At 48.8% G+C, this 14,583-nt stretch overlaps 1 protein-coding gene across 6 annotated transcripts in view; it reads left to right on the top strand.

The window, feature by feature from the left end:
• Positions 1 to 14,254, top strand: part of RGS3 (regulator of G protein signaling 3) — a 98,955-nt gene extending 84,701 nt beyond the window's left edge. For 4 of the 6 annotated variants that reach the window (XM_060251819.1, XM_060251820.1, XM_060251821.1 and 1 more), the window contains 4 exons: positions 7,475 to 7,576; positions 8,412 to 8,473; positions 9,299 to 9,465; positions 12,938 to 14,254. In XM_060251819.1, the coding sequence (XP_060107802.1) occupies positions 7,475 to 7,576; positions 8,412 to 8,473; positions 9,299 to 9,465; positions 12,938 to 13,123 (517 nt within the window). In that variant the 3' untranslated portion in view covers positions 13,124 to 14,254. Of the gene's footprint in view, positions 1 to 3,128; positions 3,351 to 6,701; positions 6,992 to 7,474; positions 7,577 to 8,411; positions 8,474 to 9,298; positions 9,466 to 12,937 lie in introns of those variants that run through there. The other 2 variants (XM_060251824.1, XM_060251823.1) reach the window with 2 other exon arrangements.
• Positions 14,255 to 14,583: the final 329 nt, after the last annotated feature.

Raw genomic sequence — 14,583 nt, 5'->3', positions numbered from 1 at the left:
TGGTCTTGTCAGATCTCAGAAGTTAAGCAGGGCCAGCCCTGGCTATTTTATTTAGATAATTTATATCCTGCCCTTTCCCAGACAGGCTCAGGGTGGATAACAACATTTTAAAACAGTAAAACAGCAATTAAAACCAATAAAAGTAAACAATACAATTTGGGGGCTCAGTTGGACACATCATAATATACTGAACATCGGATAGTATAAAATCAATATTTCAGCAGAGGTGGTATCGCAGCATAGGGTCAGCCGATGGGATAGGACGCCTGCTGCCTCAACCAAATGCCTGGTAGAAAAGCTCCGTCTTACAGGCCCTAGTGTTTGGAAAGGTTATCTCTAAGGAATAACAGGATAGTGGTGCAGAGGCAGGCAATGAATGACAAGCCATCTCTGAATGTCCCTTTCCCTTCAAGCGCCACTAGGCATCACCAGAAGTCAGCTTGACTTGATGGCAAAAAAATAAAAGGTGGGGACCCCTATTCTAGCCAGTAGCCCTTACTGGCTTGCAGTTGGTATTATTCCACGACTGTGAGAGTATAAGGTGGCCAGATTTATTGGTGAGGGAATGCCCTCTGCATGTGTTAAGATGTTCTCTTTGTTATTACTTCATTTTTTCCAGATGTGATCCTCCATTTATAGGCAGTGCTTACACACCGTTAAGGGAATTCTGCTTGTGCCCATCCTGCATGTGCAGAATTCTGAGCAGAGGTGCGGCTTCCTTGCAGTGTAGTTATTTCAACATATCCACCAGCCCCTTTCCCCCTGCCACTCCTGACTAACCTGCACCATCGAGACTAGATGCACCAGGGAAAGGTCCTTTTTTGCTGTTTTTTTCCTCTCAAGTCACAGCTGACTTATGGCAACCCTGTAGGGTTTTGAAGGCAAGAGCTGTTCAGAGGTGGCTTGCTGTTGCCTGGTTTTTCACAGCAACCCTGGAGGTCTCCCATCCAAATATTAGCCAGGGCTGACCCTGTTTAGCTTCTGAGATCTGATGAGATCAGGCTGGCCTGGGCTGTCCAAGTTGGGGAATGGAAAGGTCCTTAAAGGATAATATTACTCGTGCAAATGAGCCAAGCTACATGGAGAAGGTCACACATACACATCATCACAATAACTGGCAATCCTCCCCGAGAAGTGACTTTCTCAGAATGCTATCCTCCTCTGCAGTTTTCTGGAATAAGAGCATGTAAATCCAGGGGGGGAAAGGTTGTGTGTGATCAGTGGGGAAGGGGGAACATTACCTTCATTTCTGTATAACTGAGGGTTCTTTTATATTGTTAAAAGCATTTATACTTTCCCTTCCCTCCTGTCTGCATTTAAAATAAGTGTCTTTAAAAGCGCATACTTTGCACATGCTCAAAGACACTATCCTTATGTTGCCCTTAAACACAAACAAAGCAGCCACCAAAGCTGCTTCATGTAAGGAGGAACAAAGTTTGAGTCCAGTGGCACCTTTAAGACCAACGAAGTTTTATTCAAGGTACACTTTCATGTGTATGCACACTTCCTCAGATGCACTGAAATTGAAGTTAACAGTTTATATATATCCAGTTTCTTGTATTTTGTAACAAAGGAAATATCAGCCTGTACCTGTGTGAGTTTCTTTGTAATGCAATGAAACTCACACAGGTATAGATTGATATTTCCTTTCTTACAAAATGCAGACATCTGGATAGGTACGGACTGTAAATTTCCATTTTAGAGTATCTGAGGAAGTGTGCACACACACAAAAGCTCGTACCTTGAATAAAACTTTGTTGGTCTTCAAGTTGCTAATGGACTTGAACTTTGTTCTACTGCTTCAGAGCAAGATGGCTGCCCACCTGGATCAACCTCAGGCCCATAGCTACAGGGGGGGCGGGGGGGCTGGGCCCATCCTTTTGACCCCCCCCCTTCCAACTGTATGGCCCCTCCATTTGAGGGCCCCCAGTCTGTCCCCTTTGCTCATTGCCACTTTGAACAAGTATTAGCATGGCTGCTGATCTTTTCGCTTTCTTCTCTCCCCTTCGCTAACGAAGCATGCAGAGCGATGGCCGGGGGGGAGGGTTAGTTTATGGAACTCAAGGCAGTTTACAGGGCCACCAAACTGGGTGTCCCCCGGCCCCCCCAACAACAGATCCTGCGGTGGGCCCCACCAAACATGAAATCCTGGCTACAGCCCTGATCAACCTTATGTCAGGAGAGAAAAGGTGCTCTTTGAGTGATCAGAGGTACTTAAGAGAGCTCAGAGGCTATCAGCCAAAACCACCATTGCCTTCTGGATGCAAAAGGAGCAAGACTAGTGAACAGGCAAATCACCTGCATGCCATTGCCATTCCTTAGGGCTGCTAACTCTGGGTTGGGGAATTCCTGGAGTCTTTGGAGCCTGGGGAGCAGGACAGGGGACAATGCCACGTATAGTCCACCCTCCAAAGCAGCCATTTTCTCCAGGGGGACTGATCCCAGTGGTCTGGAGATTTGCTGGAAGTCCAGAAAATCTCTAGGCCCTGCCTGGCAAGCCTATCACTCCTGTCTCCTTATGGCACTTCCCTTCTTACTTGCCAGCTTGCTCCCCCATAAGCAGTGGGCAGGATTGCAGTCTCTTCACATCAACAACAACCTTTGTTTCACAATGGTTGATATCCCCCTAAAATAGTTTCCTGCAGGGCTTTTTTGGTAGAGGCCAGCAGGAATTCATTTGCATATTAGGCCACACTTCCTGACAGCAAGCCAGCTGGAACTGCGTTGCTGTGCGTTCCTGCTCAAAAAAGCCCTGGTTTCCTGTTTCACTTTATCTAACGTTTCACCAAAAAGGACAGTGAAAGAAATCTAGGTTCTCCGGTGTGGGGAAGAGAAGGGCACCGGCACGGCCTCGAAGAGCGCCTCTGAGCATGTGCCCCCAGAACTGAGCTTGTCTAGTAGCTGTCAGTCGAAAAACTTGACATCTTTCGCTGTAAGAGGCGCCTCTTGCCTATTATGGGCGTGTAGTTGCTGTAGCAAAGAGTCGGACTCGACTCGGCGACTGAACAACAAAGTTGCTGTAGCAGGGCCCAGCCGCGGGGTGCCGCTGCTTCCACGCTTGCCTGTGGTTGGGCGGCGATGGGAGGGGAGGCTGCAGTTGTTTAGAGCTGCTCTATTAAGGCTGCAGCAACGAGGGATGGTCATTTGCCAGAGTGAGCCCGGTGTCTGTGGCCGGCATAACTTTGTGTTTTGCATGTGTGTGCATAGGAGAGAGTCTTTGCCTGCCCCTTAAAACGGAGGATTCCGGTGGCTTTTGTATTTCCCCTTAGTCTCCAGTAGCTGTAGCATATTCAGAAACTTCCTAAGATGTATCCCGCTTTCCGGGACATTTCGGAGTGGTACCTGGCCAGGTAAGATTAGTCCCCTCTTTGAGACGACTCCATGCCAGTCTCCCACAAAGCAGCAGCTACCGTAATTTCTTTAGAACGAGACCCGCTGTTTGTGTCGGAATTCTTTGATAAAAGTTTTTGCAATGGGTGCTGTGGTTTGAGCGTGTGGACTAGAAACCTTTCTTCAATTCGGCGCGTTTCCCTGGTTACTCAGCGGCCGAGAGACGTTCTGCATGTGCCAGGGGGCTTTGTAATATTTCCACGTTTTGCATCGTGTTTTGGCTCTAGGTTGTGGGGGTTGAAGCCACCGGTGAATTTCCATCTCTCCTGTGTTTGCTCTGCAGTTAAACTCTATTTTGCCTCTCCTGGGTATATATTCTTTTATATGCCGGAGAGAGTAAGGGGGTGAGGAGAGAAAGCAGGCGTTGCCTTTGAAAATAATTCTATGAGGGTTCATTTATCCCATTCTGTGTTCCGGGAACTGGGAGGGCTGCTGGAGGTCTGTTGCTTTGGAGTGGAAGATTTGAGGGGTGGGGGCAGAAGGACTCCGTTGCCCGGGTCCTCAGCTTCCTCTTAGAAATACATGGCAGGACAGATGAAGAGTTCACATGACAGCATGGAAGAATGCTAAAGTGTGTGTGTTTGGGGGGGGGGGGTTCCCCCTGCAAAATTCAACACTTCCATATACCATGCTTTGGGGACTGCTACAGTTGCAAGTTGCAACCAGAATTATGTGTGAAGTTTGCTTAATAAACTCATCCCTGGGATGTCTCTTAGGAAAGGGCTTATCTAAGATAAAAGGCACTGCCTAGTGCAGGTCTCTGGAGAGGCAATAGGTAAATTTGCAAAATAAGTAACAGTGGAGTAGGGAGTATTCTGCTGATTCTCTGCAATAATGGGAAAGGACTTGCCTCCCCTGGGGCATGTTGATTTGTTGGAGAGGGTGGAAATTGTCTTTCAGCCTGCAGCATCTGGCTTGGATCACTTGCTTGAGTAATCTTTAGTGCAGGTACCTTCTCTCGTTCCCTTGTTTTGTGTCCAGGAGTGTTGGGGTGGGGGATCCTCCTACATTTGGAGATGGACAGATTGGATTACATGGCATTTATGTTCCCTGTAGTGTAGTTTTTAATTAATAGATGGGTTGTGTTTGATTTATACGGTGCTGGGTGCTGTTACAAACATTTCAGTAAAGTTCTTGCTCTCAGGCTCACAAGGTTGACTGGTGTGGTTTTTAATAGTTTGTTGCTGAATGGAGACTTAGTTTATTTGTCTCACTCTTTTAGACCAGAAGGGTATAAAGATGTAGTAATTAACAACAATACATTTTCTGTATAGGTAGAAAGTTCCATCAAGTCATAGCCTGACCTTGATAGCCAAGGCTAGCCTGATCCCGTCAGATCTCGGAAGCTAAGCAGTAGTATTCAGCTAGTATTCGGATGAGCCCACCTCGGCAGGGAGGGCGGGATATAAATGGAATTAAATAAATAAATGAATGAATGGCTGACCTCCAAGGAATACCAGGGTCGAGATGCAGAGGGAGGCAATTGCAAATCGCCTCTGAAATGTCTCTTGCCTTAAAAACAAGTCCAGCTCACCACCACAAGTCCAGCTCATTCCACACTAGTGGTATAGAATGCTAAACACCTGGTTGCCAGACAATCTTAGGCTCTCTTGGCTATCTACACACACTGCCGGATGATAATTAGTTAACCATCAAGTCACAACTGGCTTATGGCAACCCCATAGAGTTTTAAGGGCAAGAGACATTTGGAGATGGCCATCCCCCATTTGGGGATGGAGATGGCCTTTCTCTGCATAGCGACCCTTGACTTCCTTGGAGGTCTCCCATCCAAATACTATCCCGGGTCCACCCTGCTTAGCTTACAAGACTAGCCTGGGCTGACTAGGTTTGGGGCACATTTTCTGTATTCCGCCAGGCAATAAAACTAGAAAAGAGAGTACAATGTAGGAGAGCGTGTCACACTTGAAGACTGATGTGCAATAATCTGCTAAGCTCTGAAGTTGGGCCTGTCTCTTAGCCTAATCCTACTTTGCAGGAGTGTTGTGAAGTTGGATGACCTTGTATGTGGCTTGCAGATGGGGAAGCATATATTCCCACTTTGAAGGAGGCACTGGATGTAAAAAGCCAGTTAATTAAATGTGGACTGTTTCCCTCCCCTCTCTGCATATCTTCACCTGTCGAGTTTCTACACATCACACCATCAGAAAACTGAAATGGCTGGGAAGAGCTCAGATTGCTCTGTTTTCTAGCATATTTTGATTTGGAGAAGGACATCTTTTCTGCCTGAGAAGCTCTCAGTGAGAGCTGTGCCTGCCAATACTGGGCTACCTCAGCCAGTGGTCATTGCATAAGGCAGCTTCCTATATACCTGGCACCAAAGCCCTGCTGGGAAAGAGAAATTTGCAACTGGGCAGAGATCCCAAGCAGCTTGGTGTAATACTTAGTGTGTTGTCCAGTGGCCAGGGAACCCCAGTTCAGATCCCCACTTGCCTTGAAGCCCGGTGATTGTTGTGGGGATAAAATGAAGGAGGGGGAGGAAAGGTCTGCCTAAGCCACTTTGAGCACCTTGGAGGAAGGACAGGATTAAAACACGCTGACAGCAACACATTGAACCATTCCCAAGCCCGGAGCCCTGCTTTCCAGGGGCCCAGGCCTGTAGCCACAGGGGGGCATGTGGGAGCACTGTCCCCTGACTTCCAGGCAGCTCCTCCAACCTCCAGTGCACAGTCTGGTTTTTTTTTTCATTTTCTTTTTGCCATGGCTGAGCCAGCAAAGTGTCATCAATGGCAGTCAGAGCAAGGAGAGCTGAGAAGGGCACAGTGCACTGCAATAGGAAAAGCAACAGGGAGAGAAGAGGGAGGCTGAGGAAGCCATGTGGAATGATCTTGGGAGGAGGGGGGGCAGATGGAGCTCCTGGCTGAAAAGTGCCAGGGTGGGGGAGAGGGAGGTGGAAGGAAACCCCCCTGCTAGCTCATAAGGTGCAGTCCCTTCTTCAGTCCAAAGTTTTAGGGTTGGATACAGCAATTTAGCCACATTCAGAGCTTCCAGGTTTTGCCCCTTCCCTAGAAAGCTTCTGAGAAGCGGCAAGCCCCGCAGTGGACGGGAAAGGATGCCCTCTGACATTTTAAAACGCGCCCACTTGTAAAATCCTGGCTGCTGCCCTGCAGGGGCCCCCTGACCATGTGCCAAATGCCTCCGCGGCTGGCCTTCCAGCGCCTGCACCTCCGCGCCTCGGCCACCAGGGGGCGGCATTGCGCAGCGTGCCTGGCAGCTGCAGAGCCCGTCGCAGGTCGCGCTTGGGCCGGCTTCTGGCTTTCCTTACGCGCGTCTATTAATAGCAGCTTGGGGGGGGGGGGGGCGTGGCGGCCAGCTCTCCCTCCCTGCTCTGCCTGAGTCGCGCACGTGCAGCAGCCGGGGAGGCGGCCTCGGCCGAGTGGGCTGGAGCGGCGCTAGGCTAGGAGCCCGGGCAGAGGCAGGCAGGTTGCGCTCAAGGCAAGGACGGCCCGGAGCTCGCCATGCCCTTCTTTCGGGACCCGGCCAAGCCGCAGCCCGTGGAGTTCCACGCCGAGATCCTGCTCGGGGCGCCGCCCCGGGGGCTTCGGCTCGGCGTCAGCCTGCAGCGGCGGCACACGATGAAAGAGTAGGTTGCTCGGGACGGGCCGCGGAGAAGCTGGCGATCCAGCCTCCCCGGTTGTTGGGCAGAAGCGCTTTTGTAGAATGGGGGCGAGAGGGCGCCTTCCTGTCTTCTTTTCTCGACTTGCCTCTGAGCCTACGCAGAGTGCCTTTTCCTCGCCCCTCAGAACTCATTCACAAGACTTCGGATTCGTTAGCCTTGCTCTTGGATGCGGGTGGTGCTTTGACGGGAAGCACTCTGCTTATGCCCAGGCGCTTTGTGCCTTGTTGCACTGCTGCTAATCCCTGCTAAGCATGCTCAGCTGAGTTTAGGGGATGCCTTTTTAAGGGTGGCTTGCACCTGGCACCGTTTTTCAAGGGCAGTGATGGTGTGTGGGGGGGGGGGGAAGGGGCAGGAGTTAAATCTAATTAGCTTCTTGGCTCTCTTGCGGAACTGCTGATACCTTCTTTTCCTGCGCCACTAATCCTTCTTCGTGGCTTGCTCTTGCAGGGCCAAAGATATGAAGAACCGTTTGGGCATCTTCCGACGGCGGAATGAATCTCCTGGAGGACACCCCCCAAGCAAACTGGACAAAGTCTCAAAGTCTCTGAGGTAAGTCTTGGGACTCCTGGTTAGGAGACGCTGAGCTTCTCTTTCCAAGGGAACAGCAAGAATACATTTTACAGCTCAGGGGACCAGGCTTTTTGCTGTACATACACCTCGAATCCCAAAGTAGCAAAACTGGGCTGGCGTTTGCTTTGTTCTCAGAGTAGACGAGTAGAGGCATTCTCCCTCCCCATCCCTGCGCTTTGTTTGTGAATTGCCCCTCAAAACTCTTTGCCCAAATGCCCAATGGTTTGGTTGAGGTTGCAGGAACCTACAGCCCCCAGTCTAAAGTGTCAGCCTGGAAATTCTCCCCATTGTTTGGCTTAAATCTGACTCTGTTGGTGGATGCTGCTCTGAAGGGTTTCTGGCAATAGGGTGAACTGGCACGGATGGGGCAGATTTTGGACCAATTCAGAACTTCATGACGTTTTTAAAACTTTTGAGTGCTTTTGTATTTTCCTCGGGGAGGTGTTTTTTTGTTTTGTTTTTTAAGATGAGAATTTTCAGACTGTTTTTTAGTATTACCTTTTATATTTTTGTTTTTATAAAAACCTGAATATTAGTAAATGCACGCACGCCTGGAAAGTTAAGCACTTAAGGAAAAGAATATAAAATTTCATCTTTTTTGCAGCGGGAGGGGGGGGGGGAAGATAGGAGAACACATTCACTTTTGTGTTTGAGGGAATTTAAGAAGTAGCATTTGAGAATCTTTCTCAGCAAAATCTCTTTTTCCGGAGGAGGTATTGTACCAGGTGTGGGAGAGAGATTTTTTCCTTCTGCTTGTCATTTCAGTCTCTCTCTCACACTAAGCAAACTGTCTTTCTCTCCCCCCACCCAATAGGCCGACTGTGGAAGAAGCTCTCAAATGGGGAGAGTCCTTGGAAAAGCTGCTTCAACATAAATGTAAGGACCTTTTATTCTGACCAGTGTTCCCTCTAAGCTGAGTTAGTGTGAGCTAGCTCAGTTTTTAAGCTTCCAGCTCACACGTTTTTGTCTTAGCTCAGGAACAATGGCCCTGGAGCAAACTGATTTATGTAGTAGTTCACAACTTTAATACTAGTCGCTCCCTAAGTAGAATTTTTGCTCACAATACTCCATAGCTTAGAAGGGAGTATTGGTTCTGACCATTCCTTGAAACAGACAAAGAGCCTGGGGCCACCTTAAAAATGGCCTTCATTGCGGCAGAGCCTTTTGAGAGCCACAGCTCACTTTGCTTTGTCAGTTGAGTAAGGTTAGCAGATGTCAGACTGCAGTTCCATCTGGGCAAAACTTCTGGCAGTGGCAGACATTTCCAGGAAGCTCTTAAGTGGGAGGAGGAGAGTAGGGAGATAGTAGCCCTCCCTTTTCACTTGGCCCTAGCATGTGATGTTCAGAGGACATCTTTGCATATGAAGTTCCTTGTAACTAATAGAGAGGATGTGATTCAGTGGTAGAGTATCTGCTTGGCATACCCAGAGGTCCCAGGTCCCAAAGGACCAGAGAGACAGTAGGTGATTTGAAAGACCTCAGCCTGAGACCCTGGAGAGCTGCTGCCAGTCTGAGCAGACATGACTCACTTTGCTGGACCAAGGGTCCAATTCAGCATAAGACAGCTTCCTGTGTTCATGTGTAGAGGGATGTGTTTTTCCCCATGGGTTGGGAGGTGCCCCAAAGGGTAGCAGGCCAAAAACGCCCCTGGTTCCAAGTGTGCCTGCTTTGGATTTCAAGGCTGTGCCTCCTTCATTCCAGATGGCTTGGCGGCCTTTCGCGCCTTCTTACGCACCGAGTTCAGTGAAGAGAATCTGGAGTTCTGGCTGTCATGCGAGGACTACAAGAAGATCAAATCCCAGTCCAAGATGACATCGAAAGCCAAGAAGATCTTTGCAGAATACATTGCTATCCAGTCTTGCAAAGAAGTGAGTGTAGGAATGCAGGGTGCTGCGAGGATGATGCATAACAGGTGTCTTGCTCCTGCAGAGCAAACTTAGATTTATTCACAGGGAGGTTCCTTCTTTTCCCCCTTCCCCAGTGTTTTGTCTATGGCAGGGGTGGCCAAAGTGCAGCTTGGGAGCCAGATGTGGCTCTTTTACACATATTGTGTGGCTCTCAAAGCCCCCACTGCCCTGTCAGCTTGCTTGGAGAATGCATCTAAAGAATGCATCCACGTCTCCCTTCCTTCCCGCCCCCATCTATTTGCCTTCAACCCTCCAAAGCATCCATTTTCTCCTGGGGAACTGATCTGTGCAGTCTGGAGATGAGCTGTAATTCCAGGGGATCGCCAGGTCCCACTTGGAGGCCGGCAGCCTTGGGACCATGGTGTGTGAAGAGGCTGAAGTCGTCCAGTAGACATTTTCCTGACGTGAAATGACCGCAGGGAGCTGCTGTCTGTTCTGTTGGGAGCTTTGTGTGTACTCCCTGGGCATTTCCCCAGGTGAGCAAATAGCCACTCCTCAGGCCTGTTTCAGGTACAGAAAATGGCACAGGGAGAGAAGGGTGAAACACCTTCTGCTTGTGTGCTGCAGTCCCACTCCTGATTGGACCCTTGCGTGCCTGGGAATTGGGTTCTTTTCCCCCTCCCCCAATATTTTATCTCCCGGGCTGCGATCACACACACTAAATAATGCACTTTCAATCCACTTTCAGTGCACTTTCCAACTGGATTTTACTGTGTGAACTGGCAACATCCAGTTGGAAAGTCCAATTGGGAAGTGGATTGGAAGTGCATTGTTTAGTTTGTGTGACCGCAGCACCAGACTATTTTTTTTGACAGGGCCAAGGGAGGATGTGAGGAAACACAATGTACAGTTGGGCCTTCAGTCTGGAAGCTGAAAAACGTACAGTTTACAGCTTTGTTGAAATTTTTGAGTTTGAATTTTTGGAAACTCTTTGAGACTGAATGTTGATTTAATATATCCGTCTAAATTGGCACCACACAGAAAGCCTCCCCCTCTCCATTTTTTTTGTTTGCTTGGGAGCCTCTCAAGACCCCTTTTGTGGGCCTCACTTGTGAATTTAAGAGGCAGCCATGGAGAGAGGAGGCATCTCGCTCTACACTGTGTACATTTAAGCTTGGGTTTTATGCTGCTTCGCCTGTCATGGTTTCCCCCAGAGAATTCTAGGAAACAGGAGGAAGAGAGGTAAACGAGGAGCTCTGTGGTGCCAAAGGCTGACAGGTTTATTGTGACGGAAGCTTTAACAGACTTCATCAGATTCAAAAGCATCTGCTGCGTTAAACATGTTTAGCATTGGAGGTGCTACAGAAACCCATATTTGTTTGTGCTGCAACAGATTCTCATGGCTGCATTGGAAAAGTGCTGCGTTCGAGATCCCTGGCACTCAGGACTTTTTTTTGTAGCAGGAACTTCTTTGCATATTAGACACCCTCCCAATGTAGCCAATCCTGCAGGAGCTTACAGTAGGCCCTGCACTAAGAGCCCTGTAAGCTTTGGGAGGATTGGCTACATCAGGGTTATGTGGCCTAATATGCAAAGGAGCTCCTGCTACAAAGAAAGCCCTGCTGGCACCCATTCCTTCCCTCCAGAGAACTAGAATTCCCAGGGCTCCCTTGAAAGAGAGAATAACTGCCAAGGCCTGCCCAACCTGGGGCAGCTGTGGGAGAACAAACCAAAAGAGCCAACCCTGCAGGTTGCAGCAAATGAGTCAACTCCACCACCGGCCTTGCTGCCTGTCTCCAACTTGCTGCTCTGCCAAGCAGCCAGCGAGCCTCCTTTCAGAGCTCCAGCTGCTGTGGGCTGAGGCAGGTTTAGCCATTATTCTCTCTTCCACTCTGCTTCCATCTGAGAGGAGGCTAGCTGGGCTGCTTGGCAGAGTAGCACGTTGGAGACAGGCAAGCGAGTTGAGCAGTGGTGTTGACTGAGGTGCTGTGTCTTGCTGAGTTGGCTGTTGAGTCTGTTGTCTTGCTGCTGCCACAGGTTTGGCCAGCATTTGCAGCAGCATCTGTGTGAACAGAGATGGTAGTGGAGCAGGGGCGCATAACATTGACAAGAGTGCCTTGGTTGCATCTCCTTCAACTCTGCGCAAAAACTGCAGCCAAACAAGATGTGACTTCCCTGACCTGGATAGTCCAGGTGAACCCAGTCATGTCAGATCTCAGAAGCTAAGCGGGGCCAACTCTGTCAAGTGCTTGGATGGGAGACCTCCTTGGAATACCAGCAGGCTTTATCCAGGGCAGGCTTTATTCAGCCACCTCCCTGAATATCCTCCAGGCTCCAGTAGGAGTCAGTCACCAAAGGTCACCATGACTTCCAGGTATGCGCGCGCATACATAGAGCTAAAAAAATTTTTTTTTAAGGGTGGGGGTAATATGTGACCTAAGGAGTCCCATGGCGCAGAGTGGTAAAGCTGCTGTACTGCAGTCTGAGCACTCTGCTCAAGACCTGAATTCAATCCCGGCGGAAGCTGGGTTCAGGTAGCTGGCTCAAGGTTGACTCAGCCTTCCATCCTTCCGAGGTCGGTAAAATGAGTACCCAGCTTGCTGGGGGGAAAGTGTAGATGACTGAGGAAGGCAATGGCAAACCACCCAATCAAAAAAAAGTCTGCCGTGAAAATGTCATGGTACAACGTCACCCCAACTCAGAGATGACATAAGAGAAGCCAATGGCCCATCCAGTCCAACACTCTGTGTCACACAGTGGCCAAAAAAAAAGGAGGTTCACAAGTGGGGCTAGAAGCCCTTCCACTTTGCCCCCCCAAGCCAAGAATACAGAGGATCACTGCCCAGACAGTTCCAATAATATGCTGTGGCTAATAGCCACTGATGGACCTCTGCTCCATATTTTTATCCAAACCCCTCTTGAAGCTGGCTATGCTTGTAGCTGCCATCACGTCCTGTGGCAGTGAATTCCACATGTTAATCACCCTTTGGGTGAAGAAGTACTTTCTTTTATCCATTCTAACCAGACTGCTCAGCAATTTAATTGAATGCCCACGAGTTCTTGTATTGTGAGATAGGGAGAAAAGTACTTCTTTCTCCATCCCATGCATAATCTTGTAAACCTCTATCATGTCACCCCGCAGTTGACGTTTCTTCAAGTTAAAGAGCCCCAAGCGTTTTATCCTTTCTTCATAGGGAAAGTGTTCCAACCCTTTAATCATTCTAGTTGCCCCTTTTCTGGACTTTTTCCAATGCTATAATAAAGTCCAGAAAAGGGCAACTAGAATGATTAAAGGTTTGGAATGACCGGTGCTTGCTCAGGGGACTACCTTTACCTTTTTAACATATGACCTGGTGTTTCCTCTTGCTTGTTCAGCTGTTCCACCGACATCTGCCCTCCTTTTTGCTATTGATCTAGAATTGACATTATGGTTTCTGCTTTTGTGCCGAGGTAAAGTAACTGATTTGGGGTTTTTTGGCATCTGTTTTTCCAGGTTAACCTAGACTCCTATACTCGGGAGCACACCAAAGAAAACATGCAAAACATAAGCCGGAGCTGTTTTGATCTTGCCCAGAGACGTATCTATGGGCTGATGGAGAAGGACTCCTATCCCCGTTTCCTCCGCTCAGAGCTGTACTTGGACCTCATTAACCAGAAGAAGCCCAGCCCTGTGTTGTAGAGGGGAGCAGGGCCTGCTTCTCCAGGAAGACTGTATGGGAGGTGTATGTTTACATAGGAGTGGCGGCTGCCTTTTGGCAGGGCACTGCCAGGACATGGAAGCCATATCTGCCTCTGGAAGGGACCTGGGGTTGGAGAGCTAAGTCGTCGGGCACCATCCCATCCTGGAACTGCTATTTTTCCCCTCTCTTTGGTACGACAATGTGAACAGGGCGAAGGGTCTGTGATCCCACCAGACCACTGTGAAATTCAAAGCTGTCTTTCCCCCTCTAACACCACGGAGATGGCTTGAACACAGGGACTCCAGAAGGAACCAGACGGCTTTTGTGGGCAGCATTGCAGCTCCTTCCCAAAGGACTCCTCTATCCCTTGGTGATTCAAAGTAGACGAAGGAAGACTCGCACACTGGGGAAGATCAGCACTTCAGTGTCTCCGCTCTCCCCCTCCTCATGTGACTCGGCCAGCAGACCAACTGCTTCTCCCTTCCCTCTCCCCCCTGCCCCAATCATCTGTCTCTAGGGTTATTTATTGAACTCTTCTAACCAGATGCACAACCAGTTGTGTCTGGGAGAACTTCTCAACTTTCTTAAGTCCCCCCCCCCCTTTCTTTAATTTAAGTGCAATATCGTTTCTTTCATTTTTAATGTATGTCCAGCGGGGGTGGTGGGGGAGGTCTCGCAGTGGAATGGGTGCAGATTTTGTGTGTTCAGCATCTTTTGTTTTAAACTGTTTTGAGTCCTTCCTGAATGTGTTCCACCCCAGCAGCAGGCAGCTGGGAAATTGTTAAATGGGGGGTGGGTGGGATATGCAGAATATCACTGCAGTGGCAAACTTTGTATAGATAAATCCAGCTGTATAAATCTCTGTGCAGTGTGAAGTCAGATTGGGAGAGTGTGTGTGAGAAAGCTGTGTGTGTGTGAGAGAGAAAGAGAGAATGTGTGTGTGTGTATATACCTGCTTGGTAGTGTTTGGCCCAGAAAGACTCTTATCTGTTCTTCCTCTAGGAGTCTGCCAGACAGCCTCTTGGCCAAGTGCCTGGTTTACAATTCAGAACCATCTCTGCAGTTAGTAAAAACAATTTTTTTTGAGATGTCATGGCTATTTAGGATAAATAAAGAGATGATAGAACTTCTTCTTGGCTTCCTTATTTCTTCCTGTTTTCTCCTTTCCCTTTCCCTTGCTTTATTTAACTTCAAGGACAATTCCTGGCCTTTGGCATCTGGGCTCTGCCCCTTGGTGAATCGCTCATCTAAATAAGAGAGCTTTTCTTCCCACAAATAGTTTTGGAACAAGTGGTGGTCATGATGCTGCCTGTTCTATTTGCAGCTATAGGAGGGCTGGTTTTGGTTATTATAGGGGTAGATATTCTAGACATGCTCAGAGACCCCGTCTCTCCTTGGAGCATTATTGCTCAAGCTTCATAGCTGGGTCCTGGCATGGAAAAATCCATTCAATGGAGGA

The sequence above is a fragment of the Heteronotia binoei genome, chromosome 12 (assembly GCF_032191835.1).
Source record: "Heteronotia binoei isolate CCM8104 ecotype False Entrance Well chromosome 12, APGP_CSIRO_Hbin_v1, whole genome shotgun sequence".
In the NCBI taxonomy this organism is placed as follows: domain Eukaryota; kingdom Metazoa; phylum Chordata; class Lepidosauria; order Squamata; family Gekkonidae; genus Heteronotia; species Heteronotia binoei.
Note: the sequence above shows the minus strand (reverse complement) of the source record. Positions and strands in the feature narration are given on the sequence as shown.